The sequence below is a fragment of the Bison bison genome, unplaced genomic scaffold (genome assembly GCF_000754665.1).
Source record: "Bison bison bison isolate TAMUID 2011002044 unplaced genomic scaffold, Bison_UMD1.0 scf7180017864342, whole genome shotgun sequence".
Classification (NCBI taxonomy): domain Eukaryota; kingdom Metazoa; phylum Chordata; class Mammalia; order Artiodactyla; family Bovidae; genus Bison; species Bison bison.
The window spans coordinates 1,202,517-1,230,113 of NW_011494914.1; the positions used below are offsets into that span (position 1 = coordinate 1,202,517).

Here is a 27,597-nt window from a genome sequence, read left to right on the forward strand (position 1 = left end):
GATTTATTATTTATAAACTTTTATGAAACACCTCCCCCCTTTTTCTCCCCTAAGTATTAGAAACCAAATGTAAACTCACTTCATCAGAAGCAGATCGAAGACACTGGACAGCGGCCTGTTTTTTCATTTCTTCAAGAGTTAGATCTGAGCACTTCTTCTTACTCTTTCCCCATTTCTTATAAGCTCCTTTTTCCCAGCCCAGGAAGATGTCATTCTCCTGAAATAAAATTAAGACCAGATTCAATGATCAACATAGTTTCAAACACTTATTATTTCCCACATACTTACATACACATTTCCTCTACAAATATCTTCATTCACAAGTTGGTACACATTAATAAATTATGAGGCCATAGAACGATGTCAATCAGAACAGTAATGAATAATCAACCAGACTATTCAGGATAATCCATCATTTTAATACCTATTACTGAGATTAGTATTAGATTATTGTTTAGGATTTATGATCTCAATAAATCTCACCCATTTATGTTTGTAGGAAATGCTAATAAACAACTCATTCATATGCAAATTTCAGTGTTATTTAAATTTCAGTATAAAAAACTATACACACAAATGTCCTCTTTTCTGTACTTCCCACCTGTCAATAGCAAGTGTTCATATTACTAGCTTTTTTTTTTTTTTTGGCCATGCCACATGACATGCGGGATCTCCAAACCCATGGCCCCCTGCAGTAGAAGGGCAAAGTCCTAACCCCTGGACAGCTAGGGAAGTCCCTTACTAACAGATTTTAACATTTAACAGTTGGATGGTTCATTCCTATTTCTATATCTTGCAGTTCAGAAAGCAACAGATATAAAATATTCTATGTTAGTATTCTTATTTTCCCCTTGATTATATATGCCTGTTATAAAAACTAAGGAAAATTTGAAAAATAGGAAGAAAGCAAATCTTCCATGATCCTACCACCAGTGAAAATTAGAACAATTTTCACACACTTAAAAAAGAAAAAGCATGATTGAATTCACACTGTCTGTATAATTTTGCACTTAACTTATATTGTAAAAATTACCTGCATGTTACTACAAATTCTTTGGCTACATAATATTCCAATAGGTTTACTTCACTTCCCTAAACGGGGACTTGAATATTTTTAATTGCTCGGCTATTTCACTTTGCCTTTCATTTGGTAAGTTATTATTAAAACCAATGGACATACAACAAGTTAGGAAAAAAAAAAAAGATTAGAAAGAAAGACTAAGGCAAATTAAGAAAACTACTCCAAAGAATATCTGGCCTACCGTAAGCCCTCAGGAAATGGATATGAATTAATGAATGAGCTGGAATAAAGAAGGAAAAGCACAATAATAATTAATTCAAAAGATCTTTAAGGATCAAATTCATATACCATCAACTGTCTATCTAGTCTTTACTTTGATCAAATACATAAAAATTACTTTTCTAACACCAGGTAAAGAGTGGGAGGACCCTTCTCTCCATACACATTGTAATTAACATACTTTTTACGTAATTTCTTGGGCACGTCTGATGATCTCATGAATCCAAAAACCATTTTCTGGCTGAGTGGTGTCGATTCCATTTGCCAAGGGAAAATGTGCCTGATGGCCAAGTGAGAGCTCTCAAGTCTGTTCCAGCTTATCTAATGTTTGGCTACATGACATCTAAAGCCTGACACTGACATTTCTTATCAGTGATATCTTCTGGAGATAGAGCTTGTCCTTTCACAGAATGGGAACAGACCCATGACAATGGAGAGCCAAAGCTTCTGAAGGCGGAGAACCGTCATAATCTGGCTCTGCTGCTCAGGGTGTATAAAGTAAAGGTAGAAAACTTCTGTGTAATTACTCAGGACAGAGCTCTTTTCTGTTTCAGTTGCTGAGACTGGCTTTCCCTTTACCAAGCATTATGAACACGTTTCTCTACTGAAGCCATATTTAAGCTCAGCAGGAGTAATAACACATTTAAAGGTCCAAATAAAGTTTTCATAGACAGACAGAGGGACTTTCAAAATTCACATGGACACACGGTCCTCCGGGAGGGCAGTTTGACAATACACATCCAATGTCTTAAACACGAATATGCACTTCTGATCAATAACTCTACTTCTGGAAATTTAGCCTAAAAAAAAACACACCAAAATGTGCACAGATTTTGCTATAGTGATGTTCATCATATAGTTCTCAACAGCAAACATGGACAAACAACTTAAATGTCAAGCGAGGAGGACTTGGTGCACGAGTTATAACTGACCAGGCAGTAAGACACAGCTGTTAAGGAGATTATGAAGCACACCCACTGACATGAGAAGCTATTCCCAACATATATGAGACAAGGTGTTCATACAACAGTATGATTTCATTTTGGGTTCAAGTAAACACACACACCTGTTAATGTGCATTCAAATGTCTGAGAAAAATGTACGAAGAGACCACCAAGGAGCCTGACTCTTGGTGAACAGGAGAGGAGTCTACAATTTTTCTTGTAGGTCAGACTCCCTGAACAGTCAAAAGTTGTTTTTTTTTTTTTTTAATGGAAAATTTGTAAGTCAAAAATAGAGAAATGAAAAGAGTTCCTATAGCTCTTCGCCTAGAACAAGTGTCTGGTACTTGCTTCGTCTGTCACATACCACAGAATTTACTTTTTAAATATACAATTCAGGGGTTTTGGGTATAATTCACAGGGTAATGCAAAATCATTATTTTAAAACATTTTTCATCACCCCAATTGGAAGCCCTGCGCCCACCAGCAGTCAGGTCCCATCTCCTTTCTCTCCCAGCTCACTGGTAACTACTAACCTGCTGTCTCTATGGATTTTCCTGTGCTGGGTATTTCGTATAAATGAAATTACACAATCCACTTCTTTTCCTGCCTGGTTGCTCTTGCTCAGTGTAATACCTGAAAGGCTCAAGCATGTTGTGGCATACCATCAGTACTTCATCCTCTTTTATGACCAATGTTTCAGTGCATGGATGCACCACATTTTGTTTATCCATTCATCCACTGAGGGACATCTGAATTCTTCTCACCTTTTGGCTAATGTGAATAACACAGCTATGAACATTCAAATAAAGTTTTTCTAGGGACATACATTTCCAGTCTTGCTGGGGATATATCTAGGAGTGGAACTGCTGGGTCACATGGTTAACTCTAGGGTTCAACCTTCTGAAGAGACACCAGGCTTGTCTATTCACTTTCTTGATGATGTCCTTTTACGTATAAAAGCTTTTCACTGTGATGAAGTCAATTCACTGATGTCCTCTTTGGCTGTTTGTGCTTTGGTACCTTATCTAGAGAATCACTGCCTAACCCAAGTCATGTCTTCTCCCAAGTTTTACAGTTTCATTTCTTACATTTCAGCCGGTAACCCATTTTGACTTAATATTTACATGTGGTATGAGGCAGGAGTCCAACTTCATTCTTTTACACACGGTTGCCCTGTTGTCCCAGCACATTTTACTGAAGGTGTTTCTTTGCCCACTGAAGGGTCTAGTTGGAAATTACAAAGGTTTATTTTTGAACTCTCAGTTCTGTTACATACACCCAGTCACATGCAGGCCAGGATCAACTGTCTTGCTTACAGGGGCCGTGCAGTAGGTTTTAAAATTGGAAGTGTGAGTCCTCCAACTTTGTTCTTTTTCAAATTCTTTTGGCTACTCTGGATCCCTTGCATTTTGCATGAATTTCAGGATTGGCTTGCCAATTTCTGCAACAAAGGCAGCTGGGATTCTGACACGGGTTGCCTTGAACCTGCAGATCAGCTTAGTGAGCACTGAAACTTTATGGATATTAAGCTTTCCGACTATGAATATGGAATGCTTTTCTATTTATTAGGTTTTCTTTGATTTCTGTCAATGATGTTTGTAACTTTTACTGTGCAAGTCTTGACTTCTTTTGTTAAACTTATTCCTAGTAATTTAATTCTTTTTGATTCTACTGTAAATGGAATTTTTCTAATTTCCTTCCTTAGGATTTTCTACTATATAACACTACATCAAGTCATTAGAAAGAGTTTTCGTTCTTCCTTTCCAACCTGATGACTTTTCCCCCCTTACCTAACTGTCCTGTTAATGCTGATTTGTAAGATTTTATGTATCTCATCTTTGAAAATGCCTTTTCACACAAATAGATACTGCCGAATACTGGTATTAATCAACAGGCATGGGTTTAATGGAAACTATTTGTTGCTTAGAAGGCATTTATAAAATTCTGCTCGCTTCCTCTCTTGATATGTACCTTTTCAACGTGTTATCACATTGCAGATCAATCACTCCCAAGTGAAAGTGAAGTGGGAGCTTTGCATCGAACCGTTACAGATTCCAAAATAAGACATTTTCCTCTGCACTGTGTTAAGGCATGAAAGATGCTGCTGGAACTGCACAACATACCCAGTGCAGATTTGTGCGGGAATGGAGGTTTTGCTTCTTGTTTTAACTTTTGACATAATGAATGATGCAACCTGACATTAATTGTGACTCAAGCAACGTTAGCTGTTAGAGTGAGTCTGCTGCTGCTGCTAAGTCGCTTCAGTCATGTCCGACTCTGTGCGACCCCACAGACGGCAGCCCACCAGGCTCCCCAATCCCTGGGATTCTCCAGGCAAGAACACTGGAGTGGGTTGCCATTTCCTTCTCCAATGCGTGAAAGTGAAAACTGAAAGTGAAGTCGCTTAGTCGTGTCTGACTCTTAGCGACCCCATGGACGGCAGCCTACCAGGCTCCCCCATCCATGGGATTTTCCAGGCAAGAGTGCTGGAGTGGGGTGCCATTGCCTTCTCCAGAGTGAGTCTACCATATTACAAATTTTCATTTAAGTGCTATTTTGCCTTGTGATTTTAGGCTGAATTCATGAAGAAACAGCATCAAGTCTATAGGTAAAGCTATACACACGCTAGCATAAGCGACAACTGTTCTGTATTCTGCTCTTCCCACTTACTATATTTGAGAGCTCCCCTTTTCTATTTTCGGGCTTCATGTACTCTGTGAATGTATTATGACTTATTAACCTTTAGAATTAAACTAGCAATCAGGTTTTAAAAGAACAGTGTAAAAGAAGCTCTATACTTCTATTGTTATATTTTCTATGCTGCAAACTCATTAAAAGTCCACTTGGACACGAACATATAACATTAAGCGTGTGCAGAACATGCAGTAGGTAGACTCGGTAAAGCCTGGCATGCTGCAGTCCATGCGGTCGCCAAAGACTCGGACATGACTGAGCGACTGATCAACAATGAATTCACTACACCAACTTATGATTTTTCAAAGTCATAACCCTGAAGATAAAACGCAATTATCAAGTCCCCAAAGAAGCTACGGCCGAGAACCTATTATTAGGTACTTCTTTGGACACTATCGCGAGGGAACTTAAAGCTAGAGTTTTGATTGACTTTGTCTTGCTGTCTTCTATCACAAAGGCAATTGAGAGCTGGAGGAAGAAAAAGAACACAACATTCTGAAATACAGCTGGGATCACTGATGTCTGCTGTCGTCGCCCACTGCTTCCCCTTAGCAGTCCTGGAACTCCAGAACCACCAGCGCCTGAATGGGACTAAGGCTCCTCCCAGCTCTGCGCCCTGATTGGCTGAATAGTAATAAGCTCGTTTCAAGCGTCTGGCCACAGGATTGGCTGAGAGGCAGATGACCAATCAGAAGTGAGCAGTTTAAATAAAGCACCTCCCCTGCCCAGAAAGGTTTCTGCTGGGAACGCAGGGACCACACCCTCTGGAGCCTGTGGTTCAGTTCAGTTCAGTCGCTTAGACTCTTTGCGACCCCATGGCCTGCAGCACGCCAGGTCTCCTTGTCCATCACCAACTCCCGGAGTGAACTCAAACTCATGTCCATTGAGTCGGAGATGCCATCCAACCATCTCCTCTGTTGTCCCCTTCCCCTCCTTCCTTCAATCTTTCCCATCATCAGGGTCTGAATGAGTCAGCTCTTCGCATCAGGTGGCCAAAGTATTGGAGTTTCAGCTTCAACATCAGTCCTTCCAATGAATATTCAGGACTGATTTCCTTTAGGATGGACTGGTTGGATTGTCTTGCTGTCCAAGGGATTCTCAAGAGTCTTTTCCAACACCACAGTTCAAAACCATCAATTATTCGGTGCTCAGCTTTCTTTATGGTCCAATTCGCACATCCATACACGACCACTGGAAAAACCACAGCGTGTGCACAGAACGTCTGCCAAATGTGATGCTCACCTTCTTGTGCCCTCCAGCCCTGGGGAGTAGCTGCAGAACCAAGCTGCAGAACCAAGGGGAGGCGGGGGCGGGGAGGGGTGCCAAGCGGATGCCCTGAGGACACCCAGGGAAGCTCTGCTGAACCAGGCGGGGGCAGTCCTGATTCCGGACTTCTAGATATATGACATTCCTTCCCAATTAATCCAATGTATGCCAGATTTGTGACTGCGTGTGAATGAAAGATGCAGCTAGAATTTGAAGAGAGGCCTCAGTAATAAATTCACTTCTAACAGCTCAAAGGAACTGTAAATTGCCTCTCAGTGAGTAGCACAAATTAAATGAGCATAATGTCACCTTAAGTACATCCTTTTTTTCCTACTAGGTCATCAGACAACATGTTCATCACTGGCCTTCCTGCTTTCAGTTGCCCAACCCAGCTCACCCACCACAATGCTGCCATTTGGCACTGCTGACTAAATACAGCAGCAGGTGGTCTTGTCTCTGGGACTAAAATATCCATCCCCCAGTGGAGCACAATGACAGGTTCTTGCGAACCTGCTTCCTGCTCACCCTTCTCAGGCTGATCTCCTCCCACCCTTCACTGCACCCCTCCCCGCCACCCCCCCCCCCCGGGCCTCCCCAACATCAGGCCCTGCTGCCTCTTCGACCGCTCGTTTGTTTCAAGACTGTTCTGCTCCAGACTCTGCAGCCAGAGCGTGGCAGGGACCCCTAACCTGGCAGCTGTCTCTCAGGGCCCATCCCCAGTCATCTCCACCATCCTGCCGCCATCAATGCCCAGCATGTCATGGGCACTCACGTGGTGAGTAAAAACCTATAAATGTGCACTAAATGCAGTATTTCTAGTCAGACCATCTTCTCTATTGCATGAAAAGATTTTACTGAAAAACCCCACCCTTTTTACTATGGTATCTGAGGGAGTTTGCGGACATGAACTTGTGCACCCACCATTATTACTAACTCCTACTCCTTATGTATAAAGTTAATTTAATGTCTGTTAAGTGAATGGTTGTTGAAATACAGTATATGCAGCAAGACGCCTGAGGAACACAGGATGGGTCAGTTGCTATTGTTAAAGATTATGGTAAAGGAAAACACTGCAAATGCTAGCCTTTCCAAGCCGTGAAATGCTAAGCTAATGGGGATATACCGCAAAGTACTTTACAAGTGGGCTAAAAGAACAAAAAGTTCTGCTGAATACAGAAATGATCCATCTCAACGAGCAATTAGTTCTAGGATTATTCTTTCTCAACCTGTAGGCAAAAATAGAAAATGCAGTAATCCAGCTACATTTGTAGAATGATGGACTCTGAGGGAGAAGATACAATTAATTAAGGGATTTAAAAGAAACTGAAACTGGGGCTCTCCTGGTAGTCCAGTGGTCTTCTGTACTTCCAGTGCAGACTCTGTACTTCCAATGCAGGTGGCTGGAGTTTTATCCCTGGTCAGCGAACTAAGATCCCACATAGCACATGGAGAAGCCAAAAAAGAGACAAGAAACTGTGACAAAGAGACAGAAATCGAGACAGTGAGGTACTGGTATAAAGACAGACATACAGACCAATGACTAGAACAGAGAGCCAAGTAACAGACCCTTACAGTCATGCTCAAAATGTTTTTCACAAGGGTGTCAAGGCCATTCAATGAGGACAGGGCAGTCTTGTCAACAAATGATGCTGGGAAAACTAGATAACCACATGCAAAAGAAGGAAATTTGACTCTTAACCCACAACGTATATAAAAGTTAATTCAAAACGGATCAAAGACCTATACGCAAAAGCTAAAACTTAGAAATGCTGGGCAAAGATTTCTTGGATATGACACCAAAGACACAGGTAACAAAAGAAAAAGCAGACAAACTGGGCTCATTAAGTTTTTTAAATTTAGTGCAATGAAAGACACTATGAAGAGAGTGAAAAGGCAAACCCCAAGGAGGGGGAAATATCCACAAACCACATATCCGATAAGGGGTTAGTATCCAAAACCTGTAGAGAATACCTAAGATGCAACAACAAAGAGAGATTCAAAAACGGGAAAAAGACTTGAGAGTCTCCAAAGAAGATACACGAATGGCCAATAAACAAATGAAGAGATGCTCAACATCATTACTCATCAGGGAAATGTAAGTGAAACCTACAAGATACCGATTAGGATGACTACTGTGAAAAACTAACAAACCAACAGGACAGAACAAGTGCTGGTGAGGATGTGGAGAAACGGAACCCCATTCACCACTGGTGGGAGTGCACCAGAGTGCAGCTCACGTGAAAGCAGAACCACCACAGGTCCAGCAGTTCCACTTCCGGACAAATACCTCCCAAAGCTGAAAGCGGCGTCTTGATGAGATATTCGCCCACCTGCGTTCATACAACAGTACTGCTCACAGTAGCTTCAACATGCGAGAAACCCGAGTGTCCACTGTTGGATGGATGGATATGCAAAATGTGGCATATCCGTATGATAGAATACTGCTGCTGCTGCTGCTGCGTCGCTTCAGTCGTGTCCGACTCTGTGTGACCCCATAGATGGCAGCCCACCAGGCTCCCCCATCCCTGGGATTCTCCAGGCAAGAACACTGGAGTGGGTTGCCATTTCCTTCTCCAATGCATGAAAGTGAAAAGTGAAGTCGCTCAATCGAGTCCGACTCTTAAGTGACCCCATGGACTGCAGCCCACCAGGCTCCTCCGTCCATGGGATTTTTCAGGCAAGAGTACTGGAGTGGGGCACCATTGCCTTCTCCGATGATAGACTACTACTTGGCCTTAAAAAGGAAGGAGATTCTGACACCTGCTGCAATACGGATGAACCCTGAGGACGTGATGCACAGTGAAATAAGTTGGTCACAAAGAAACAAATAAATATCACATGACTCCATTGATAAGAGGTCCTTAAGAGTAGTCAAAAATCATAAAGACAGAAAGCATTGGGTTGGCCAAAAAGTTCACTAGAGTTTACTTTAACATTTTTGGGGAAAAAACCCTCAACAAACCTTTTGGCCAACCGATATGATGGTGGTTGCCTGGGGCTGGGGGAAGGGGGAATTTTGTAAAGCTTCCATTTTATGAGATGAAAAGGGTTCAGAGACGGATGATGGCTGCATAACATTATGAGTGCATATGATACCACGGAAATGTGTACAGTTCAAGATAGGAGAGATGGCAGTGCTGAGGAGGGAAGAAACTTCAGTAGCTTCTCTGAAGGGCAGGCCCCAGCGTGCAGCTACGGCCTCTGCACTCACCTCCACCATGCTCCCCTCCCGACCCACACACAAGTCACACGCCTGAGAAAGAAGCACACGTCTGTTCCTTTCTTTAATAAACATCTGAGCCTTTCCTGCATCCCATGAATTGTCTCAAGGGCTACGAATACAGCAGAAAACATGGCAAGCAAGGTCCCTAGCTCTGTGAACTGTATATCCCAGCGGAGGAGGCTTACAGACAGACAGAAAACACGGCCAACAATCCCACAATTCTGGGCAGTAACAAGTGTCACGGGCTTCCTGGTGGCTCAGACAGTAAAGCATCTGCCCGTAATGCGGGAGACCTGGGTTCGATCCCTGGGTCGGGAAGATCCCCTGGAGAAGGAAATGGCAACCCACTCCAGTATTCTTGCCTGGAAAATTCCACGGATGGAAGAGCCTGGTGGGCCAAAGTCCATGGGGTCGCAGAGTCGGACACAACTGAGCAACTTCACTGGTTAAACAAGTGTTATGAAGAAAAATAAAGCAGAAAACAAGACTGAGAATGGGAGGTTTCTTTTTAAATATGGTGGTCAAAGAAAGACTGAGGCTAAGACAAGCCAAATAAACACCTAACTAAACAGGTAAACAAACAAATACCCTCTTTTAAAAAGTAAACCAATTCAAGACATGGCGGGAAGCGGCCGGCGGCACTGCACCTGGCCTGAGGTCTGCTCTCTACACCACAGGAACACGAACGCTAAGAAGATGAAGGCCCTTGCAAGCAGAACATTGACGACTGAAGGAGCAGGCATAACTGAGTCAGACAAAGAATCACCATTTCGTGACCATCAGAGTAACAACGGATCCAGGTGGGAGCCATCCATGGACGTAAGCTCATCAAGTCTCCTCTGAACTGGTGACCTGAAAACCACACAGCGAGGGGCTCAGCTTCGTAGTGCAGAAACCTGGCGGCCACCAGTGGAACCAAAGTCAGCGTCCACCAGAGTGAGACAGACTGGTGTTGCGTGCTGTCTGCCGTGACGCACCAAGAAGGAGGCTCGCCGCCTGTGTAATGCCACTGCCCTGAGGCATACCGCTGCTGCTACTGCTAAGTCGATTCAGTCGTGTCTGACTCTGTGCGACCCCATAGACGGCAGCCCACCAGGCTCCCCTGTCCCTGGGATTCTCCAGGCAAGAACACTGGAGTGGGTTGCCATTTCCTTCTCCAATGCATGAAAGTGAAAAGTGAAAGGGAAGTCACTCAGTCATGCCTGACTCTTAGTGACCCCATGGACTGCAGCTCACCAGGCTCCTCCGACCATGGGATTTGCCAGGCAACAGTACTGGAGTGAGGTGCCACTGCCTTCTCCCCACTGAGGCGTAAGCGGACTCTAAATGAGAGGAAGCAGACGCACCCATAGGGGGACACTCTGCAAGATAACTGGCCTGTACGCATCAAAAATGTCGTTATGAGACACAAAGGAAAGAGGAGGAACCACTCCAGGTTAAAAGAAATCATAAAGAGACGTGACCACGAAAGTCAATGCGTGACCCTAGGCGAGGAAAAAACTACAGTGGAGGACATCACTGAGCATCAGCAGTGTACTAGGCCATAACGTGCTGGAGTGAATTTCCTGGATTTTATAATTGTCCTGTGGCTTAGAGAAAATGCAACCAACAAATAATAGGCTGATTCATGTAGGAGAGATGGGCATCAAAAGCAGAGGGGAGAAATAAGCAAAAGTGGGAACGTGTTAGCAATAAGGGGCTGACTGAAAGTCTTTGCTCTATTCTTCCAATTCTTCGGATGTTTGAAATCATTTCAAAAAATTTTTAAGATGATTATATGATTTCTGCCATTAAACATCGTATAAATTACTGGGAGAGACATTCAAATAACCATAATGAAGAGCAGAAACCTGGTCAAGTTTGGAAGACACTGTTTTCGTCAGGAGCTGTCAGAAGTGCATTCACAGAAAGGTGATCTGGGCCTCGAAAGGATGCATTAGAAAAGTGGTTTATACTTACAGCTAAAAGTAGTTTATACTGAATACCTGGTTTAGCTAAGCATACGTTTATCAGAATATGGTAATCATAACCAAAAAGGAAAAAAAAACGAAGAAAACCTTGTGGAAGTAAAACTACTGTGACCCAACTACAGTCTCTACGCATTAGAAGGCGGTTGTTCCCAGGACCACACAGGCATCAGCTGACGCCACAATGCACTCCCAGCCCCGCCCAGATCAGAGGGCCACACTTAAAACCCTGGCTGCCTGTCAGCCTCGACCTAGATGAGGGCCTGATCAGCTGCACTTCCTCCCCGGTGGTCCAGGGAGGGTGGGACAAGCACAGACCTGTTTCTTAGACCTCAGGAGCTCTGTTTCTTTTAACCAAAACTGAGAAAGCCATGAATTCATCATGACAAATAAGGTCAGTAGTTGCAGCCATGACCTTAAAACTAGTCGTCTTCAAGGTCAGGCTAATTCAAGGACTGAGGGATGAGAAAAGATGTGAGAAAACAAACACCCCCAAGGCGGAGTCACCTGACCTCCAATGGACAGGGCGGGGGTGGGGGGGTGAGGCCACCGTGGGTGTGACCCAGGGACCAGGGAGGTGGCATGCCTCGTCGCCTACAGCGGGCTCCCGAGCACACCTGCTGGCCGGAGACTGAGCCACAGGAGGTCAGCTCAGCGCCTTCCGTGGCTCCCTGCCCTGACTCTGAGCATATCCTCCTCCTCGAGGATCGGAAAAGTTACCGAGGGGCTGGCTGACCCTTGGGTCCTCTCCTATGAAAGGACATTTCCAATATGACCTTCCCCATCAGCATGAGACTTATTGGCACCGTACTAGCCTGGGACAAGCAGAAAAGGATTTCAGGATCCTTCTGGTTCCCAGTGGATTCTCCTTGTGATTCTCGGCATGCTCTGTTTCCACTGACCTTTATCTGTCCTGTGTCCTAAACATGAACCAGAGGAGCAAACACGGAGCGTGCTGATGGCGGCCAGGACCCGTCCCCAGCTTCCTACAGTGAAGAAAGAACTCAGGAGTTCACAGACAACTCTGATCACCTAAGTGTTCAACTGGAATCTCAGCAGCAGTCCTGCGTTTTTTCCCTTTCAATGTCCTACAGCATCTAACACTTAAATACTTCTGACTTGTTGCATGAGTATATATTTACAACTGAAGTATATGATTTCTAAGTTAACAGAAACACCTTCCTCATTTCTGGAAATACTAATTCTTGTACTTTGGTTGTTGCTCGTTGTTCAGTCGCTCAGTCAGTTCTGACTCTTTGTGACATGCCAGGCTTCCCTGTCCTTCACTGTCTCCAGGAGTTTGCCCAAACTCATGAGTCAATAATGTCATCCAACCATATCATTCTCTGTCAACCCCTTCTCCTCCTGCCTTCAATCTTTACCAGCATCAGGGTCTTTTCCAATAAGTTGATTCTTCACATCAAGTGGCCAAAGTATTGGAGCTTCGGCATCAACATCAGTCCTACCAGTGAATATTCAGGGTTGATTTCCTTTAGGATTGACTGGTTGGATCTCCTTGCCGTACAAGGGACTCTCAAGAGTCTTCTCCAACACCACTGTTCGGAAGCATCAATTCTTTGGTGCTCAGCCTTTTTTATGGTCCAACTCTCATGTCCATACATGCCTACTGAAAAAACCATAGCTTTGACTAGACGGACCTTTGTCAGCAAAGCAACGTCTCTGCTTTTAAATATGCTGCCTAGGTTTGTTATAGCTTTTTCTTCCAAGGAGCAAGCATCTTTTAATTTCATGGCTGCAGTCACCATCCACAGTGATTCTGAAGCCCAAGAATATAAAGTCTGTCACTGTTTCCATTGTTTCCCCATCTGTTTGTCATGAAGTGATGGGACCAGATGCTATGATCTTAGTTTTCTGAATGTTGAGCTTTAAGCCAGCTTTTTCAGTCTCCTCTTTCACCTTCATCAAGAGGCTCTTTAGTTCTTCTTCACTTTCTGCCATAAGGCGGTGTCATCTGCATATCTGAGGTTATTGATGTTTTTCCCTGCAATCTTGATTCCAGCTTGTGCTTCATCCAGCCCAGCATTTCGCATGATGTACTCAGCATAGATGTTAAATAATCAGGGTGACAATATATAGCCTTGATGTACTCCTTTCCCAATTATGAAGCAGCCTGTTGTTCCATGTCCAGTTCTAACTGTTGCTTCTTGACTTGCATACAAGTTTCTCAGGAGGCAAGTAAGGTGGTCTGGTATTCCCATCTCTTTCAGAATTTTCCACAGTTTGTTGTGATCTATACAGTCAAAGGCTTTAGTGAAGTCAATGAAGCAGAAGTAGATGTTTCTCTGGAATTATCTGTTTTTTTTCTATGATCCAACAGATGTTGGCAATTTGATTTCTGGTTCCTCTGCCTTTTCTAAATCAAGTTTGTACATCTGGAAGTTCTTGGTTCACATACTGTTGAAGCCTAGCTTGAAGGATTTTGAGCATTACCTTGTTAGCATGTGAAATATGTACAACTGTGCAGTGCTTTTTGGGACTGGGATGAAAACTTATCTTTTCCAGTCCTGTGGCCACTGCTGAGTTTTCCAAATTTGCTGGCATATTGAGTGCAGCACTTTCACAGCATCATCTTTTAGGATTTGAAATCGCTCAGCTGGAATTCCATCACCTCTATTAGCTTTGTTCATAGTCATGCTAAGGCCCACTTGACTTCACATTCAGGATGTCTGGCTCTAGGTGAGTGATCACACCATCACAGTTATCCAGGTCATTAAGACCATTTTGCTACAGTTTTTCTGTGTATTCTTGCCACATCTTAATACCTTCTCCTTTTGTTAGAATCATACAGTTTCTGTCCTTTATTGTGCTCACCTCTGCATGAAATGTTCCCTTGGTATCTCTAATTTTCTTGAACAGATCTCTAGTCTATTTGGTGGATTTAACATTTTACTTGCCCCTAAAAAAGTATATTTACATTTACTGGAAAGATGATGGAAAATAATAGAGCTTCGGCAAGAAAATCATACAAACTATTGACCACCAAAATAACACATTTTCTGATGATTAGGTTTTTACACGTCAACTCCCTCAAAACCTTACTTGACCCAACTGTCACCACACAGGCCAGTAGCCAATCTGGAAGCAAGGAAAATGTGGAAAGAACGAGCAAACCCCAGCAGTGAAGAGCACGCTGCACCAGCAACGCGTGATGGGCGGGGCTTGCCGTGAAGCCCCCGTGTTTATGAGACTCCTCTGCGGTTCGGAACGTCAAAGCCAGTTTCTGGTGTCAATGAAAGTCTGTTCCTGCTTTCAGTGTTCCTAACAATGGTTTAAAACAACAACTAAGAACTGCCCACAAAACACTCAACTCTTTTTTTTGGCTTGTCTGCACCTCGCCACATGTGGGATCTTAGTTCCCCAACCAGGGATTGAACCTGCGGCCTCTGCAATGGAAGCGCAGAGTCCTAACCACCGGAACACCAGGGAAGTCCCCAACCACTCCCTTTTAGGTGAAATCTGTGCCCCGCAGTCACTCAGAAACCACCTGCTCGGTGCTGAGAGCTCTGCTTCCCTTTCAGCAAGCCTCATACTCAGCAGCTTCTCCTGGTGAGTGAGACCAAAGTTGAGATCTTTGTCAAGAACACAGATTTGTTTGCTTTATTTACCTACGCACCTAAGTCAAGTAATATGTATAATGGCTCATTTAAGGTCATTTGGTTATCGTTCAGTCGCAAAATCGTGTCCAACTCTTTGCGACTCCAGGGACTGCAGCATGCCAGGCTCTTTGTCCACCACTATGTCCCAGAGTTTCCTCAAATTCATATCCACTGAGTATTTAAAGTTATATGCTTTATCAAAATTTTAACTCTCCTGATTCAAAACACACACTTGGATTAATAAGCAGCTTATCATCACTGTTGGAGATGAAATATTAAAGTTTGAAACGTTAAGCAGTATTAATAGACACAATGATTAAAACTTGTTATCATCATGTCTCATTTTCCTAAACCAACATTCTGGAGCAGTGCTACTCCAAGGCAGCAGGTCACCTAACTACTACCATCCACGAGAAGATCCAGAGTCTGCCAGAACGTCGATCAAGTCTCAGAGACAGTGACTGCACCAGTGTGCTTGGTGACTTGGCTCATCAGCTTAAAAGTTTCTGGACCACAGCCGTCTACCTGCTCCAGAGTACGAAAGCACTCTCGGGAGGAAAAATGCAGACATGCAGACACAATCATGAGCTTTCACAAAACATTTACAGCACGTAAATACCTGTTCCTGCAGGTCGTAGTCATAGCTGTCATGCAGCAGAAGACTGAGGACGTATCGAGTATAAATCATGGCATCAATGCCACATTTCTCTAGCTCTTGTCCCAGCCAGGTCTGCACGGGACCCAAAGCATGAAGCAGAGACATTTCAGAGACAGATACGGGGCCTGGGTAAGAGCTGGAGGAGCTTTCAGATGGTAAATCGTCCACAGCAACTGCACAGACAGGGCGCATGAACTGAGGTGGCTGACATCCTTAAGATGCGAAGCATTTTCTGCAGTGACGTTCTGTTGGTGTCTGGAGGGGATTTTCACTCCAGTAAAAAGGAGAGATGCTGGACATCTAGGGTAAACATTTATTTCTGCTGGCAGTCAGCCATCTACAACTGAATTTCCCTCTGCAGGCATGACCAATGAATCAACATCCTGATATTAACATACATTTAGATACGATGTTCTACTTTAATTTCACATCGAGGCCAAATGTAAGTCTCCAGCAGAACCTACAAAAATAAGAGAGAAAAAAGGTAGCATTATGTACAGATATAAATTATTGATCTTTTGAAAAAAATCCAAATAAACGATTCCTGTTTGACTCTCTGATCACTTGTGATACAGGCCACTCTTTTAATAGCTTTTCTCACTAAATTAACCCTTTCAACATGTCAAACTAATCTAACAATGGCTTTATTAAGTCATAATATGCTTTATGCTAGAGTTCTGATTAATTTATGCCACTAGAAAATGAAGACTAACAGTAATAGGTAAATCTCATTGGATCAGCTTTTATAGGAATTTTGGCAGACAATCAGAGGGCTACCAAAAATGACTTTTAAAAAATGTATCAATAGTTATTTCTAGTAAGAGCATCAAGCCAGAAAGACAGACCCTCCTTACCAAAAATTTAAGACTCAGCTTCCTGCATTTCATCTCAAACTACACATTAGATGTTACATACAGGTTTAAATCCACCCCAGGACGATATCACTAGATTAATGTATTACTAGGTTAATGTATTCTGGGCTTCCCAGGTGGCACAGTGGTAAAGAACCCACCTGCCAACACAGGAGACACAAGAGAGGCAGGTTTGATCTCTGGGTCGGGAAGATCCTCTAGAGTAGGAAATGATAACCCACTCCAGTATTCTTCCCTGGAAAATTCCATGGACAGAGGAGCCTAGCAGGCTTCAGTCCATGGGGTCAGAAAGAGTTGGACACGACTGACCATGCAAACACAGTCATATGGCTTCTGCTACTTTCTAAAATCTTCCTTACCATACTGTCTTTTCTGAATTATAAAAACTAGATAAATCAAAGCAAAGATTTTCTGTTTTTACTTGCTAAACTTTTCCAGCTGACTCTCAAAATTAAAACATCTTCCGAAATTCTTTTAACATGTGTGGATCTCAGGATGCCAGGAGGATCACCAATTAAACAATACATTCAATCAGGACACCACTTGAAGCAGGTAGACGAGGCAGTGCTCATCCAATGACGGCGCCCCACGACGAGGCGGGGACCTGAAGCAGGGGCTCTAGGAGGTGAGAGAAGGTAAGGCAGCTGAAGATCACAGGGAAAATGTACCAGGAGGGGAAAGCTGCCCAGAGGAAATCAGCAGACACTGGCAAGGGCTGCTCCTGCACCTTCCACAGAGTGTTGATCGGGGCACGCAGGCGAGGACCCGGCCAGTACACAGGAGAGGGTCATCACAGAGCACAGGCGGAGACGGGCCCAGGGCTCAGCACAGCCGGGGGCACTGCTTGCTGCCGCCAGTCGGGGCTGGAAAACCTCACAGTTCCGGCCACATCAGGCAGAGGGCTCAGTGGGTCTCGACGCTGTAATGGGCAGTCACTAGCCCTACAGTAAACACTGCTCTGGACTTGCCTAGTACATCTTAAAATTCAAGGCCCCACAGGCCACACTGCTTCCAACTATTTTCACTAAGGCCCCCAAACAAAGTTCAAGAAATTTACAGGAATGCAAAAATATCCAGCGCCCAAGAAGATAAAATTTACCACATTTGGCACCTAATCAAAATTAGCGGATATGTGGGAACTCCCTGGCGGTCCAGGGGTTAGGGTCTGCACTCTCAGTGCTGAGGGTCTGGGTTCAGTCCTTGGTCAGGGAACTAAGATCCAACAAGCTGCACAGTGTGGCCAAAAAAATTAAAAAATTAGGAGGCATGCAAAGAAATGGAACACAAAGGGAGTGGAAATGAGGAGAAAAATGAACTGAAACCAATCCAGAATTGACACAAAAGTTAGAAGGAGGAGAAAAAGACTTTAAAACAGCAATTATGACTATATTCCATAAGTTCAAAAAAGATAATAAAAATCAAATATCTAAAGATGAAAACTACAATGTCTGAGATTAAAAATATAGGATGCAACTATCGGCATACCAGACCACCTGACCTGCCTCTTGAGAAACCTGCATGCAGGTCAGGAAGCAACAGTTAGAACTGGACACGGAACAACAGACTGGTTCCAAATAGGAAAAGGAGTACGTCAAGGCTGTATATTGTTTATTTAACTTCTATGCAGAGTACATCATAAGAAACGCTGGGCTGGAAGAAGCACAAGCTGGAATCAAGATTGCCTGGAGAAATATCAATAACCTCAGATATACAGATGACACCACCCTTGTGGCAGAAAGTGAAGAGGAACTAAAAAGCTTCTTGATGGAAGTGAAAGAGGAGAGTGAAAAAGTTGGCTTAAAGCTCAACATTCAGAAAACGAAGATCATGGCATCCGGTCCCATCACTTCAAGGGAAATAGATGGGGAAACAGTGGAAACAGTGAGAGACTTTATTTTTTTGGGATCCAAAATCACTGCAGATGGTGACTGTGGCCATGTAATTAAAAGACGCTTACTCCTTGGAAGGAAAGTTATGACCAACCTAGATAGCATACTCAAAAGCAGAGACATTACTTTGCCAACAAAGGTTCGTCTAGTCAAGGCTATGGTTTTTCCAGTGGTCATGTATGGATGTGAGAGTTGGACTGTGAAGAAAGCTGAACGCCGAAGAATTGATGCTTTTGAACTGTGGTGTTGGAGAAGACTCTTGAGAGTCCCTTGGACTGCAAGGAGATCCAACCAGTCCATTCTAAAGGAGATCAGTCCTGGGTGTTCATTGGAAGGAATGATGCTGAAGCTGAAACTCCAGTACTTTGGCCACCTCATTCGAAGAGTCGACTAATTGGAAAAGACTCTGATGCTGGGAGGGGTTGGGGGCAGGAGGAGAAGGGGACGACAGAGGACAAGGTGGTTGGATGGCATCACTGACTCGATGGACGTGAGTCTGAGTGAACTCCGGGAGTTGGTGATGGACAGGGAGGCCTGGCGTACTGCGATTCATGGGGTCGCAAAGAGTCGGACACGACTGAGCGACTGAACTGAACTGATGGCTCATGAACACAGATGCAAAAAATTCTAAACAAAAGTTTAGGAACCTGAATCCAACAATATACGTCAGATCCAGAGTACAGTGGAATCAGAAAAACACCATCAATGAAGGGGATGTTAATTGTCTTGGCCAGAGAACTTCTACAAATCTGTTTCACTGCGAGCAACTTAGTGGAAGGCTTTTCTCCATTTTTTAAATGCATAAAGACTTTAAAAATTCACACAACAGACTCGGTTCACTGTAAAGACTGATTAAAACAAAACAAAACAAAAACTATTTAGTGTACTATGTTTATTTTAAAATGGTTGTGGGATTCTCTCTGTTGTCATTAAGAGATTTAGCCAAGGGAAAGGACCCAAGAAGTAGGTGAGAGACAAAATAAAGCCAAACACACCAAGTGCCCATAATCTCATCAAAGCCAGTTAAAACCTTGCATCATTACCCCTAAGAGAGTCTTGCCGTAATGTGTTCATAGTCAATTTCATATAAATTTTAAATTGCCCGTATCCTTACAGTCATTAGGGGTTATAGTTTGCTTTTACTGTCCACACAGAACAGACTCAGAGGACTGGAGGAAAGAGAGGAAAGGCCAGTGTGTCAGGGAGGAGGGGCATCAGACTACGTGGTCAGCGGAGCAGTGCCGGGGAGAGGATCCTAACAACAAGGGTCTGAGACAGCACTCCAGTACCACAGTGACAGGTCTAAACGTTCCTGAAGCTCCTCGCTGTGAACCTGAACTGTTAACAGGTGACCCAGGGATAAACAGTGGGCTGTTAACTAAGCTGCCCTTCTCCTAAGCTGCAAGCCTTTGGCAAAGGAGCAAACATTTGACCCAATGGAAGCCTTTATATTCTAGTTCTGAACTGAGAGTTACCTGCTTAACCACTTGGCCAAAACAATGCCAGGATCTAACAAGCATATTGGAGAAGGCAGTGGCACCCCACTCCAGTACTCTTGCCTGGAAAATCCCATGGGCGGAGGAGCCTGGTAGGCTGCAGTCCATGGGGTTGCGAAGAGTTGGACACGACTGAGCGACTTCACTTTCACTTTTCACTTTCATGCATTGGAGAAGGAAATGGCAACCCACTCCAGTGTTCTTGCCTAGAGAATTCCAGGGATGGGGGAGCCTGGTGGGCTGCTGTCTCTGGGGTCACACAGAGTCGGACATGACTGAAGTGACTTAGCAGCAGCAGCAACAAGCATATGCAAAACCCACTTATTATTCACCTGGCAAGTTCAAGAACACAGCTGGCAAACACCAAAATGCCAAACTCTGTCTATTTGCCTTCACACTCATTTCAGAACATGAAGTTTAGTTAGCATGAAGGTAAACTGCATTTAGTTAAAGTTCTCTAAGAGAAAAAGCACAACCATATATATTCACAGGCTGTTTTGTCCCATTTTTCCAACTTTTTCTTCTACAAAGGTTTACACTGAGAAAAAAGGGCCTTCAAATTATCTTGAGCGTCCTTCTCCCATGCAAAATTAACCCAAACCATCCTAAAGAGTGAGCTGCATAAATGGTAATTTTAAAGGTCCAACAATAATACTCTCATTTTAGAATTTGTCTTTACTTTAAATTTTAAATGGTTTGAAACCAAAACATACATATATAGCTAATCAAATGCCCATGGAAGGATGCGCCTTCTTTAATTCATGTAGGCAAGGCAGACGAGTGGAAAGCGCACCGACCTAGGTTTGGTGCCCATAACTTATCTGGAAAAGAGAATAGTAAATCCTTGCTCTCCCGACCCCTCGACTTCTCACAAGGCTGCTGCAAATGAGCAAGCGAGAAACGCCTCCAAGTATCTGTGGCCTCTGCATTTCACCAAATGTCACACCCGTGGAAGGGGGTATTATTGTAAACTCCCCTTGTCAACTGTCTGCTTACTCTTACAGGATTCTTCACTAATAAGATTATCTGAAGAACAGTAATTATGTAAAATACGTTAAGCTTTTAGTACAAAAAATACTCAATTACCTCACTATCCTTAAAAAAAAAAAAACTATGAAATCACCTTCGTTTACAATAACCTAGTTCTAGTCATAGCAGAGTCTTTGCTTTTGTGAGGAACAGTCTTGTCTCTAGCACAAGTTCCAATGGGACTGTGAAGAGCTCAAGTCGTGGAGTGCAGAGGATGGACGCAGAAGCGCCATGGACCCCTCGGCCGCGTTTCCCGTGCTCCGGGCTGTGCGCATCCGCAGAACCGCCATGGGCCCCTTGGATCCGTTTCCCGTGTTCTGGACCGCGCGCATCCGCAGGAGCACCGAGGACCCCTCGGCCCGGTTCCCGTGGTCTGGACCATGGCAGATGCACTGTTAGGCCACACTGTCCCCAGTAATACAGACGCGGGCGCTCAGCACACAGCACTTTCCTTGTGCGGCCCACTGTACCATTTTCACGTGTTTCAAGGGCTCTAGAATTAAAAATAGTCTTGGGAGTGAATGAACATCACCCCGCGAACACTTGGGGGTTGAAGAGAGCCTCCAGGCCAAGTTATTACTGTGAGCCTGGTGGAGTGGGGGGCAGGGGGGGTAGCGTCCGTCAAGCCTTGCTCACTCCCACGTCGCCGCCGCCCCCCACACAAGAAACCCCACGTCACCCTCCGTCTCCAGCAGTCAGGGCCCTGGGGCCTGTGACACATTACGATCAGACAGGGAACCAGAACCACAAACTGAATCCTAAACATGAAAGCATTTAATTCTTTAATTATCTGGTCCACATGTTTTCAGAGTGATACAATTAGTCCCAAATGATTTCTCTATCTAGAAGAAAAGAAAACACGCCTAAGTACCTAAGTCATTACGTAAGAATTTTTTCAGCAAACTGCCAGACAAAACATGGTAATGCCACAATCTTCAAATGAGTAATTTAATGATGAAGCAGTTTCGGTTTTTTTCCTGCAGGGCTGGGGGTGCTGATGGGGGGTTCTGAAGAAGTCCACTGACCTTTCAAATTTTCCTCCCCTGTGTAACAATGTTGTAAGAAACACAGTGCCCTCCTCTCACACTCTTTGCAGCACCACAAACAGTGATGAAAAGAATTCAAATGGCAGTTCCCATCAGTGTTCTCAAATCTACAGGAGACACTCTCTGCAGCTCAGCTTCCTTAGTGCTCAAGTGGAAAAGACACGCGGCAGAAACTAAAACATACTAAGGTGCTCCCCCCCACTTCTTTTTTGGTGACATACATATTTTTAGGTTTGCTCGAAGACTCATAAAAATTATTTCAAAAAGCACACTCTTTCTGACACGGAACATACATGTTACTTGTGGGCTGTCTTCTCAACTTAGCTGTGTCACAGCACAGCCAATCGCAGACAGCACTGGACCATGACCAGTCGTAAACATGGCTTCTTTGGGCCAGGTGTAAATCTTGCGAAGCTCTGCTCAAGCAAATATTCACTTGCTGAAGCATTCTTTTAGGGTCTCGGAGCCCTTTTCTTTATGTGCAAGTTTATAATACACTGTAATTCTTACTGTACAGGTTTTTTAAAGGATTTTTTTAAAATATGGAAGCAGAAGGGCAGACATACACAATTTCTCCACTCTAGTGTAGTTCACTGTTAGTATACTGGTATGATTGTCAGTGTCTGTGTGACTATTTTCACACAGAACTTAAAAGCTTTCATCACTTCTACTTATTAAATATGAATATGTACTTTCATATTCTGCATTTTTCACCTAACATTATGTCACCCCAGTGTTGCTCCAGAGCCTTACTACGTTGTCTAATAGTGGCCCCTAGTCACACTGGCTATTTAAATAAAAAAAATCAGTTCCTCAGCCACATTTCAAGTGCTCTTACAACCACATGTGGCTAGCGGTGACCCTGTGAATACGGAACACAGGACATTTCTCTCATCACAGAAGTTCTACTTGACAAGGCTGGCTCTGACGCTCTCCAGCAGATGACTGTGTTGGGCTAAATGAGAACCGTCAGCTCTTTTTTCTAGAGTTTCCACGCCCCTCACGTGCCTGCAAACTGCACTGACACTCCTCCTTGTACCAGAAGATGGGGTGCCTACCTGCGTCCCAGAGGAGCTGTGTGAGGGACCTGGCAAAGCGTCACCCTTAGGTCTGAGAGGCCTCAAACATCTCAACAAGTCCGACTCCATTACAGCAGAACATACGCACACAGTTATGATTATGGAACAACAAAGCCAGACTGTAGAGAATGGTAAGAGATGCAGTGAACTGTGGTGCTGAAGAAGACTCTTGAGAGTCCCTTGGACTGCAAGGAGATCCAACCAGTCCATACTAAAGGAAATCAGTCCTGAATATTCATCGGAAGGACTGATGCTGAAACTGCAACTCCAGTACTCTGGCCACCTGATGTGAAGAACCTACTCACTGGGAAAGACCCTGATGCTGGGAACAATTGAAGGCAGGAGGAGAAGGGGACGACAGAGGATGAGATGGTTGGATGGCATCAGTGACGTGATGGACATGCGTTTCAGCAGGCTCCGGGATGCAGTCCCTGGGGTCGCAAACAGACTGAGCGACTGAACTGAACAGAGCAAAAATAAAAGACAAAAGAAAGCTGAGGATACACAGGACAGGGGGGCCAAGGGCAACATCTGGGAGGAAGGTTATTTAGTCCAGGAGTGGGTGTGCTGCAGAAACCACTCCCAATGGCTGGAGACGAACACCAATGCCAGTATCCTGCTCATGCTACGTGTCCGTCCTGGACGGGCATGGGTGCCTGGCATGATCACTGAGCAGAACCACTCTGGGACACAGGACGACCCTGGCCGCCAGCCCTGAACCCCGCCAGTCCAGAAGTGAGAGAAAAAACAGACTATCTGAACCCAAGTGTGTACCCGAGCTCTGAAAGCTTCTCCTGGAGCGAGTCACTCCCACCTCATCAACCAACCCAAGTTTCAGGGGCTCACTTCATTTACACAAGGGGTGTGGGTGGGTGGGTGGGGGTGCCAGGGAGGAGAAGGGCGGGCAGCAACAGGCGTCAACAGCCCCAGTCCTCACTGTTACTTCAAGGAGCAACAAATAGGGGGCTCGACAAGAAACAACTCTACAGTCTGACACAGTAAGTCTAACGTTGACCCCAGCTGCTGCTGCTGCTAAGTCACTTCAGTTGTGTCTGACTCTGTGCGACCCCATAGACGGCAGCCCACCAGGCTCCCCTGTCCCTGGGATTCTCCAGGCAAGAACACTGGAGTAGGTTGCCATTTGCTTCTCCAATGCACGAAAGTGAAAAGTGAAACTGAAGTCGCTCATTTGTGTCCAACCCTCAGCGACCCCATGGACAGCAGCCTTCCAGGCTCCTCCATCCATGGGATTTTCCAGGCAAGAGTACTGGAGTGGGGTGCCATTGCCTTCTCCAAACATTGACCCCAGCCATCTGGTAAATATTCAGATGGAATATTCAAAGCCAAGGATGAATTAAAACATTGCAAAAAGAATCCATACAAGAGACTCATTTTAACACTCAGGAAGGTTTCTGGCAGGCATGAACACTGCAGAGATAAGAGCAGCTAGGCGGTAATTCGGTGGAGTCCCACCCTGGGCCCCTAAGCAGCCTTCTCCGCACAGGGCGATCTGTGCTCTCTGGCGACACTGAGGCCTCTCACTGTCCTCAGCAGCCTCGTCCTTCAGGGACCCCCCATTCACATGCTTCTGCAAGCACCTCCCGTGCGGGGGTTCCCTCCAAATGAGGTTGGTCTTCAGGGCCTAGCCTGACATGGTCCAGGTGCTATACAGAAGAGTGCTGAGCCCTTTGGCAGGTGATCAAAACTGTCTGGCCAAATACTCCCCAATCTAACTGGGGGAGTGAATTCTGAGGGAGAGAGTCTGGGAGAGAAAACAGTATTCATACACTGGCATGGGAGGGGGTGTCCGGGGGCACCTGGGAAGCCCCAAGCACACACGCCTCCCAGGGGCTCACCGCGTCTCAGGCATGGTGCAGACTTCTCCCCACCGAGCCCACTGCCCTCCCTGTGGCCTAGTATGGGGTAATTCATGCCTTCACTCTATTTTTAACTGGTCCTTTTCACTACCAGTTTCATCAAAAAATTGTTAAAAAGTGCTCAGTATTCATCAAAGGGGCCTATATTACCTGAGACTATCTTTTCATAATTTTTCATAATTTTTCAATTTGGGTGTCCAAAGGATTGAAAAGCCTTTGAAGGGGAAGGGTAAAGGGTATAAAATAGAAAAAAGAACACAGAAACGAGAATAAAGAGATAGACGTCTGAAACACTGACTCTTCATATTCTACCACTTTCACAAAATTCCTAAATAACTTTTGCCAGGAAACCAGAGAGGGCACTCATATAACGCGTGCGTTAAGCATATACATCTAATCCTTGCCAATTATTTTCAGATCTCAGTACACAGATTTGGAACACAAGGTACAGCTTATTCTCTTTAGTAGGTAGCCTGGCTCCAGAGCCAATGTATGGCTAGAAGGGAAAACCCACAGAGAATCTATGGATTCTACCCCACAGCTCTGTCACTGAGGACAGGATCAGGGGCTAAAAGCTGGTCATGTACACCTATTCAGCCATGTAACTGGAAAACTACATAGAAATGGACAATCAGATCTACAGTCTCTTTCCCATCTAGAAGTGTGTCCAGACCTAGGAAATAAGGTTCCATTATAATATAACGCAATCAACAAATCTAGTGCAGGACATGAGTTCCTTCTGTGCAAATAGGAAGAACTGCATAATAGATCAAGAAATTCCACTTTTACTAGCCAGGTAACCAGAAATGATCAGTGTAGATTCTTCAGGGACAAACAAAATGAATTTTTTCATGAATGTAAGATAGTTCTTATAAATAAGACTACTACTGCTGCTGCTAAGTCACTTCAGTCGTGTCCGACCCTGTGCGATCCCGTAGACGGCAGCCCACCAGGCTCCCCCGTCCCTGGGATTCTCCAGGCAAGAACACTGGAGTGGGTTGCCATTTCCTTCTCCAATGCATGGAAGTGGAAAGTGAAAGTGAAGTTCCTCAGTCGTGTCCGACTCTTAGCGACCCCATGGACTGCAGCCCACCAGGCTCCTCCATCCATGGGATTTTCCAGGCAAGAGTACTAGAGTGGGGTAAAATAAGACTACCACCTGATAGCAAAAGTAACTAGCAAATGCCTGAATAGACTGCTGCACGTAGCAGACCCTGGTTAGTATCTGTGTTTAAAAGGAAGAACCAACTACATGAAGGTAAAGTAACTAGCGAATGCCTGAACAGACTGCTGCACGTAGCAGACCCTGGTTAGTGTCTGTGTTTAAAAGGAAGAACCGACTACGTGAAGGTAAGGTACAGGTGAAAGCGCTCCGCTCTGCGTAAGAACCAGAAGCACCGAATAGACTCCCATTAAAGCAAACAAATGAGGCGCAGATCAAGTGTGACATGGGAATGAATAAAACGCAAGAACTGTCCAACTTGGGGGGATTCTTCTCTACTGACCGTGCTGTTGTCAAATGCTTATAGAAACCAAAGTCCAGACCAGCCTTTATGTTCTGATAGCTTTACCTGGGCTAAATATGAAGGAGATGAACTGCTTACGTCAAGTAACCCTGCTTTGTTTCTAAGTGTTTACCTGACTGGCAGTTACTTGCTGATTCACTACTCACCACTTAATACTTCCGGTCTGAAAAGTTGAACTGCTTTTTCAAGGATTATAATTTATTTGCAGGTTGTCACAGTACAGTAACTAATGAGGTATTTAGCTTAGACATCAGAATTCTTTAGCAGGGCTGTAACATGGTAGTTTTTATGCCTTTAAAAAAGTCTTTATAGAGATTTAGAAAAATGCCCCCTTTTCCCCTAAAAGGGGCAAATTTCATGTCATACAGTTCCTAGGATTAAAAAACATACATGAAGCCATCTGGGTCAAAAGGAAAGTGCAGTTGCTCAGTCATGTCCGACTCTTTGCAACCCCATGGACTGCAGCCCACCAGGATCCTCTGTCCATGGGATTTTCCAGGCAAGAGTACTGGAGTGGGGTGCCATTTCCTTCTCCAGGAGATCTTCCCACCGCAGGGATTGAACCCGGGTCTCCCACATTTCGGGCAGACGCTTTAGCGTCTGAGCCACCAGGGAAGGGAGGTGGAAATAAATATGAAGTGAAGAAGTAGTCTCAAAGATTACAAAGCAGCCATCAAAGAAAACCCAAAAATTCAAACAAAGTTCACTACTATGAAATTCTAGACAGCTTTTAGAAAAAATGTTGGAAAAGAGACAAACTAAATTTTAGGAACCTAAAAACTTCAGTTAGGAGCAAGTTAAATTGATCTTACTCTAAGAAATGCATATTTTCACAAACCTAAAGTGATTTTATTAGTTTTGTTTTCACAGGGATCTTCCCTGACCAGGGATGGTAACTGTGCCCCTGCAGTGGGGTGCAGATTCCTAACCACTGGACCCCGGTGAAGTTTCAAAAGCAAGTTTATTTGGAAACAAAACAAACAAAAAAAAAGGCAGATTTTTGGAATTTTTAAAAATGCAAAAAGCTCCAACATAATGAAAACTACTCTGTCAAGGATGAAACATTCTATCAAGTAAAAGAGCAGATCACTGTGTATTACAGTAAATTTTCAAA

General features: G+C 44.3%; 1 protein-coding gene across 1 annotated transcript in view; it reads right to left on the reverse strand.

Annotated features, from left to right (window-relative positions):
- Positions 1 to 27,597, reverse strand: part of KIAA0232 (KIAA0232 ortholog) — a 71,646-nt gene that overhangs the window by 32,367 nt on the left and 11,682 nt on the right. Inside the window, exons 2-3 of the mRNA XM_010854545.1 lie at positions 15,631 to 16,129; positions 80 to 217 (exon numbers count right to left, since the gene is read on the reverse strand). Coding sequence (XP_010852847.1) covers positions 80 to 217; positions 15,631 to 15,861 — 369 coding nt within the window. The 5' untranslated portion in view covers positions 15,862 to 16,129. The remainder of the gene's footprint in view (positions 1 to 79; positions 218 to 15,630; positions 16,130 to 27,597) is intronic.